General features: G+C 38.0%; 1 protein-coding gene across 1 annotated transcript; it reads right to left on the bottom strand.

Annotated features, from left to right (window-relative positions):
* Nucleotides 1-1,845: 1,845 nt before the first annotated feature.
* On the bottom strand, nucleotides 1,846-2,484 carry LOC134275122 (uncharacterized). Its single transcript, XM_062757364.1, has one exon. The coding sequence runs from the start codon at nucleotides 2,482-2,484 to the stop codon at nucleotides 1,846-1,848; it is 639 nt and encodes a 212-aa protein (XP_062613348.1).
* Between the last annotated feature and the right edge of the window lie 5,215 nt (nucleotides 2,485-7,699).

Below are 7,699 nucleotides of genomic sequence, written 5' to 3'. Positions count from 1 at the left end.
TTTTTGACACCCCATATAAGAAAAAACACACAACATCAGGAGTCCTGAAATTGATTAATTCAATCGAAATTTTTAAATTTTGTCAATTTCTCCAAATAATTCTATAGAGTAAGTTATGTATTGGGTGTATTTTAAGCATTTAATCCTTTGTTTTTGCTTAAGCATAGATATTTCTTCTATTAAAGCAGTTTAGTTAGATCAAATCATTTGAAGGGCGTCATTTTTATCACTTTTAAGCCTGTGTTCTATGTTTTGGCTTGTGTGTTTTTTGCGAATAGGTAGGTAGGTTTTTGAAAGATGGGTGGACGCTAAACAGAGAAAAAACTTGGAATGGCCTAGCATCGTATTAGATTTGGCGAATTAAGATGCAGAATAATGAATAAGAATGAAGATGTCAAAGGCTGCAATGAAAAACTTGTCAGTGGTAATCCAACTCATTTCTTTACTAAATCAACAAACATACATGTAAGTGTAATACTAAGTTTGACACTGACTCAGGAAAAGTGAGGTCAAAGGTCAAAGCAAAGGTCAAGGTCAAAAATGTTATTTTTAATCTTTTTTTGACAGACACTTATATTTCCTATAACAGACAGTTTATTTTCTTAGAACATAAATTTTGAATAAAATGCGATAGTTAGAGTTTAATTTCATTGTAAGAGTTATCTTTCCTGTTGATGTTTGTTGTGGTCGAAATTACCCCGAGGCTGGTCGAAATTAACCCAGGCATCATGGTTACTAATTTTTGAACCAATTTATTATTTTTTAACATATTTTTAGTTCGTAAAGCATAACATTTGAAGAAAAAAATCAAACTTCTTTACTTCGAATCTATTTTCAACTTGTACATTTGAAAACGGTCAAGTTTTGCGGATTGAAAGCCATATGTCAGCATAAGTGGTCGAAATTACCCCAGTTTACCCTACTGTTGTCCAACATATGTATCCGAAAATATTAAGTATACCTTGTTGGACTGCTTACAACTCTTTTAAATCAAGTCGTTCTATAACCCATTCGTGTGATGTTTGATTTGAAATGTATATTTCCATTTTGGGTTTTCAGGTACCGAGTCCTCTTATGTCTTTTTGGATAGTTTCCATTTCATAATCAAGCTTTCTGCTGACCGTTTCTTTGGTTGAGTTGTTTTTTTATCGGTTGTATTGTAACGTCCGAGCAATTAGGTAATCCATGTTTATTGCAGGTAGCAATAATATGTCAAATATGAGTAAATGCGCAATGCGTAATCCAGGTATTTAATCGCCCCCGGCGATTTACTTCCTCCTTGGAAATCAAAAGTCAGTATCGGTTCAACTTTTATTTACACATAATCATACTTAAGAATCATCCAAAATCATCATAATCAAACACTGTATAATTCATCCTGAAACGATTTTTGAGCGAAGTATATCCCAACAGAACTATATCAAAATATTACGACTGTCCCCGTATCAAATAAGCATCCGTATATATACTAAATGACCATCACTCCTAAGGAGTGATGGGGTATAAACAAATGACCGTCACTCCTAATGAGTGACCAGGTGTAAACAAACTATTCTAAAAATAGAACGAGTGACCGGGAGTTATATAAATGCTGCAGAATATTAAATAAGCATTTAACATAATGAATTTAGAAAAAGACTGACATAAGAATACGTAACAACTTCCCCCGCCTAAGATTTTTGACTCCGCTCAAGATTATGTACATACAAATATAAAACATTTTCAAACGCATAAATGATAATGATAAAACACGTTCAATTACAGTCAAATATTTACAAAATGTCATATTTACATAATGAAATGAAATGGCACAATTGTTCTAGTTTCCAGTATCCTGAATAAAAATCACAAAGTGGAGTTCACTGAGTTCACTACTCGCACATGGCGATTATTAAAGTGATGTGGCACTTCGGTGATTATTTCCATCGCAATGTTGGCAAAGTCCACATTCACTGGGTCCACATTTCTCGAATGCGCGATGGAGGTGTTTCGCACAACTTCTGATGTACCATCCGGATACACAGTCTCAATCTTTATTAGGGTTAACGAAATCACGGTCGTCTCTGAGGCACTTCCGGTTTCATTTGTAGTGTCCATGTCACTATCCTCTGTCGGCACCGGTGTCTCATATTCTTCATCCTCCATGTATTGTTCGCGGTCCTCTCCCCGAAATTCGAAGTCGCTATCCCCGCACAGAAAGTCATCAACATTTACTGCAGGATCCTCGCGCATAATGTCCTCCAGTAATGACGAACTCACAGACAGGATGTCGCGATCTTCCGGGTTAGGGTCGGTCACCATCTTTTCCAACTCTTCTTCGTCTGATACGTTCTCGTACTCCAGTTCACACGCTTCCTCAGGAAAAATGTCACTATACTGGTCACTGAGAACTGTCACATACACCGGTTTCCTCGACTCACTCATCGTGTCGTGCGTCATCTCTGTCCTGTCACACTTGGTCATTTCAGTCTTAGCCTGTTCCATAGTTAGTCTATGTACATTACACAAATGTCTTCGTAGATTAAAAAGTCTACCAAAAGGTTGTTGGCAAAAATTACACTTCACAATCTGGATTCTTGAAGAATGTTGTTCTTTCTTGTGTTGGTTTAACGCACTAATTGAATTAAGTTGAATTCCGCATTGGTCACAGACAGCCATTCGCACTGAAAATAAACTAGAACTGGTTAAGCCATTCGCATTGAAAATAAACTATAACTAGTTAGTCTCTGAATCTGGCTGGTCTCCTAAGTTTCTGTCCTCTTCTGGTCATCCTCAACTCGGCTTCTTCCCTCATTGGAATGTGGTGGTAAGCCATGTTAAGATCCAGCGAGGTAAACCATCTCGATCCAGCTAATGGGTCGAGATCATCGACAATTCTCGGGATAGGGTATGCATCCTTAATTATCTGTGCATTCAGTCGCCTATAATCCACACGTAATCTCCATGATTTATCTTTCTTTTGTACCAAAACAAGTGGAAAGGACCAGGGGCTATTTGATTTCTCGAACAATCCTTGTTTCAGCAACTTTTCAATTTCAGCATCTAATATATCTCGTTTGAATATAGGAACTCTTCTCACTCGATCTTTAAATGGGCTGTCGTCACTAAGATTGATACGATGTTCTCCTTTTTCTTGCGCGCTCCGTAGGCATTTTAGGATCAGCAAAAACGGATTTACGTCCTAGTAAAAACTTTCTGAATTCCATTGCTTGTTCTTCTGACAGGTTTTCATATCCTTGTTGAAACACATCACATAGAAAATCCCAAAGTTCATCGGACACACTTCCGGTTCGCACATTACACACATCACTCCATGGAAATGAATCACAAACACAACTCACTGGTGCTAATAATGCAATTTCCGTATTTGTCTTCACATAAATTTCACTATTCCCGGGATTAAATACTCGCACATACACAACGCCATTTTCCGCGTTCACTAATGTATGCGCAACAGTCAGTCCATGACTATGAACAAATTGTTCAATCGGCACTAATATTCCTTCTTTGATATTGGTCCTGGAATTCACTTTTGACTTTAACACAGCCTCATGCTTAGGTGGAATAACGCTATTTCCCACAGACACTACCAGGCAGCTTTGTTCGATTTCCTCACTTGAGCTGGCAATTCCCAAGCTCAAACTTAGGCTATTATTATCATAATTCCACTGCCCTTGAAATTTTGTCATAAAATCCTGTCCAAGCAAATTACACTGAACGCCTCCCACGAAAACGCGAAAATAAACATTCATACCTCCGAAAGTAAGAATCATTTTTGCAGTTCCAATTGTTTTCAACTCCCTTCCATCAGCAGTTTTGAATTTCTTTCGCACTAGCTCCAATACAGGTCTATCTAATGGAAGAATACTATAATACACTTCCTCTGTGATAAACGTATTCACCACACCTTTGTTGATTTTCCAGTCCAACGGAGTGCCTTCCACTAATCCGCTAACTTTCATACCAGATTTCACTAGATCTTCAGTCATTTTACTCTGCACATCCGCTTTAACTCCGAAATCTTTGTGCGTTACAGCATCTGTTTGAGTTTCAGAACATGAAACATGACGCTGTAATTTTCTGTATTAGGCCTATTTTGTGCGGTGACCGACGCATGGCCTACTACCTCGGTCGATTCGAGTTTAACCGCTGACTTCCATCTCCGGAATATTTGACACTTCCTGTTCCGGGTATACTGACATCTTGGTTGCCTTTGTTTTCCGATAGCCTATTCTTTGGACAATTTCTCATTAGATGCTGAGACGAGTTACACTTAAAACATCTTTTCACCGTATGATCGACATTTTTAGTTAATGTTTTGTTACCAAAGTACCGTTTATCAGTTACTGTGTACACCTGTGGTTGGTATTCTTTCTTCACATGGGGCTTTTTATTTTCGGTAAAATGTATGCACTCTTCTTGCATAGCAGCTGTAACAGCTTCGTCTAAAGTTCTTGGGCGTGTTCGCTTTTCTGCAAGGCGGAAGTCGTCATTATCGCTACAGTTATCCAGGAATGTTTTCATTGAGCTTTCCATTACATACTCTTTGTTCTCGAGGTAAGCACGAAGATGCAAGTCCTGAATGGCCTGTCCGAAATCCCGGAATGTTTCTTTGTCCTGTTTCCTGCGCAGCTTAGCTTCAGCTATATAACTTTCCTTAAGCGCTGTATGCCCAAATCTCTGATTTAATGCCTCTTTCAATGACTTGTACTGTCCCAAAGTATTTTACGGAAGTCCATAAGCAAACGCTTCAGCTTAATCCCTTAAAAATGTTAAAAGAATGCGTCTCATGCGCTGCTCTGACCACTGATTCAAACTTGCCACATTCTCTAAGTATCGAATGAATTCACTCCAAATAGTGGATCCATCTCCCTTAAAAACTCGTTTCACAGGAATATTAATAATATCCGGTGATTGGCTAGAAACATGTGCGACATGTGAAAAAATCTGTTTCCTCTGCTCGCTCTCGGTCGAGTTTGACTTCCTCGCACAGTACTAGATACAGGCTGTCCGGATTCCTCTATGTTGCGTTCTCGGTTGGCACATAGTTTCCAAATTACACTTCCTATCACAATGCATCCCAGAATGGATCCTGTCATGAGTATGAATTCTCGAGTAATCCAACACAAAAATTCGCCAGGGAAAAATTTGTAAATCACAGCTATCACTGAAACACACAGTGAACTCACATATATCCAGAATTTTAACAAATTTCCCCATCCCTTAGGACGTTCGACTTCGGGTGTCAATTGCACCTCCGTTCCCGGAGTACGTAAATCAAAGTCGGGTGTACGAGAAATTGGAGTTTCCGCTTCCTCAAATTCCGTCAACAAATTTCTTCGCACTGAATTTCGGGGGGCCCTAGGAGTCTCCGCACTTCGTATAGTTTCCATATCTAATTTGTGTATCTCAGGTTGTTTAAATAGCAATGCCAATATCACTGCAATGTGCGCCACCAAAACACCACTCAAAAATAAATCCAGTTTGACAAAATATTTACATTATTCACATCACATCTAATAAAGTTACACGAGAATTTTTTATACGGCAAGCACATGCCGGACATCGGTAGAAATGGCTCACAATCTCTTTACTTTCGATTATCAAACGATGTCGATTTTCTGTTGTGATGAACATATTGTAACTATTCGGGCACTCTTTCCTCAAATCGAATGGTTCAATCCTGATGAGCACTTCATTCCCTGAATCATCATAATCATAAATATACGCAAGTCTCTGGTTCGAAACGTTTCTAGGTAAATCCATAGTTCACAAATTCACTGAATTATCACCGTAATATATCCTACCGGAATAAAAATATCTCATCGAAATTGTTAAATCCCAACCGCTGCCACCAGTTGTAACGTCCGAGCAATTATCAGATTTAATTTAGTTAATCCATGTTTATGCAGGTAGCAATATTATGTCAAATATGAGTAAACGCGCAATGCGTAATCCAGGTATTTAATCGCCCCGGCGATTTACTTCCTCCTTGGAAATCAAAAGTCAGTATCGGTTCAACTTTTATTTTCACATAATCATAGTTAAGAATCATCCAAAATCATCATAATCAAACACTGTATAATTTATCCTGAAACAATTTTTGAGCGAAGTATATCCCAACAGAACTATATCAAAACTGTATTACGACTGTCCCCGTATCAAATAAGTACCCGTATATATACTAAATGACCATCACTCCTAAGGAGTGATGGGGTATAAACAAATGACCGTCACTCCTAATGAGTGACCGGGTGTAAACAAACTTTTAAAAATAGAACGAGTGACCAGGAGTTATATAAATACTGCAGAATATTAAATAAGCAATGAATTTAGAAAAAGACTGACTTAAAAATACTTAACAGTATCTTTCTCTTTCTTATTATATGCTACACTTGCAACACGGTCAAAAGATATATCGCACCCTCGCTTTAGGTGCGTGTGCTTGCTGCAAAGCCACTAGGGTGAACTATAGGTAATGGAAGATAAAGCCACCTCACGATTTGCAGACCTGTACTTCTCGTTGGGTCGGACAGTATCAATGACAAGGGCGTCACGATTCAAACTCTCCGAATGTTAACAAAAAAAAAAATTAAATTTATAAATTAGATTGATAATTGATAATTTTGAGTAACAAATGACACGAGTTATTTGATTTACAAGCAGAGTTGAAGATTATGATTTGAAATAAACAATAATTAAGTCAAACAAAGCACAGTCCATCTGGCCATATCACTCTTGGCCTAATTAAGATAATGAATTTGTATCATCTAATTGTTCTATATATCCCATGTCACCTGGGGCATTGTTGTCGTGTAAGTGATTCTGAGTATCGTCATGCTGAGCCGCGTCTGGTGGTAATGGGTTTGGTGTGCTAGGAGGATCAGCAGTGGTTGGTGTTAGACTAACACTCTGAGAATTGGATTGGGTTTTAAGGGAAGTGGATGGAAGTTTGCTAGTAGACATGCATGTTAGAATTGGGGGGGGGGGATTTCTTAGCACTGTATCCAGATTCATTGCTTAAGATCTGTTAAGGTCTTTCCACCCTCACAATTCTAATGGCTCAAAGTACAGTAACTGCATTTCTCTTCATTTAGTATACTCTAAATTTTTCACTTATTGCTAAAAATGTATAAGTCGCCATTTTATTTAAGATAAGAGACAGAAAAACCAGAAGTCTCTTTCGAGACTGTAGCTCTACTGGTTTGTACTAATCAAAAACCGATGCACAGAATTATGTATCTTAGTGTATCTACTTGTATGATAAGTTATACTGAAATCAGACCAAAACTGTAGGAGTAGCATTTTAAAGGAATTCCACAGAAAATTCTACTTTTAGTAACCATGGCAACACCATTTATTGAAATCAAAATCGATGCACTATTATATGTAAATTAGTGTAGTTTACTTGTGTGCCAAGTGATAATGAAATCAGACCAAAACTGTAGAAGGAGTAGCGTTTTAAAGGAATTTCTCAGAAAATTCTATTTTTAGTAACCATTGCAACACCGCTCATCGAAATCAAAAACCGATGCACTATTTTATGTATCTTAGTGTAGTCTACTTGTGTGCCAACTGATATTGAAACTAGAGGTACTGAGCGATGAGCTCACTAAATGATACCCCCCGCCTCCCATATGGTTATAACTGGTGAAATAGTCCATCTTTTCCTGTGGCCGGGAAACCCAAAATATCTGTC

The sequence above is a fragment of the Saccostrea cucullata genome, unplaced genomic scaffold, assembly GCF_032062105.1.
Source record: "Saccostrea cucullata isolate Sc308-1 unplaced genomic scaffold, CSIRO_AGI_Scuc_v1 ctg1359, whole genome shotgun sequence".
In the NCBI taxonomy this organism is placed as follows: Eukaryota; Metazoa; Mollusca; class Bivalvia; order Ostreida; family Ostreidae; genus Saccostrea; species Saccostrea cuccullata.
This window is presented reverse-complemented; position numbering and strand designations above follow the sequence as displayed.

What these genes read in the sequence shown, in the direction of transcription:
- LOC134275122 (XM_062757364.1), bottom strand. Translation starts at nt 2,484, where the DNA reads ATGGAACAGGCTAAGACTGAAATGACCAAGTGTGACAGGACAGAGATG.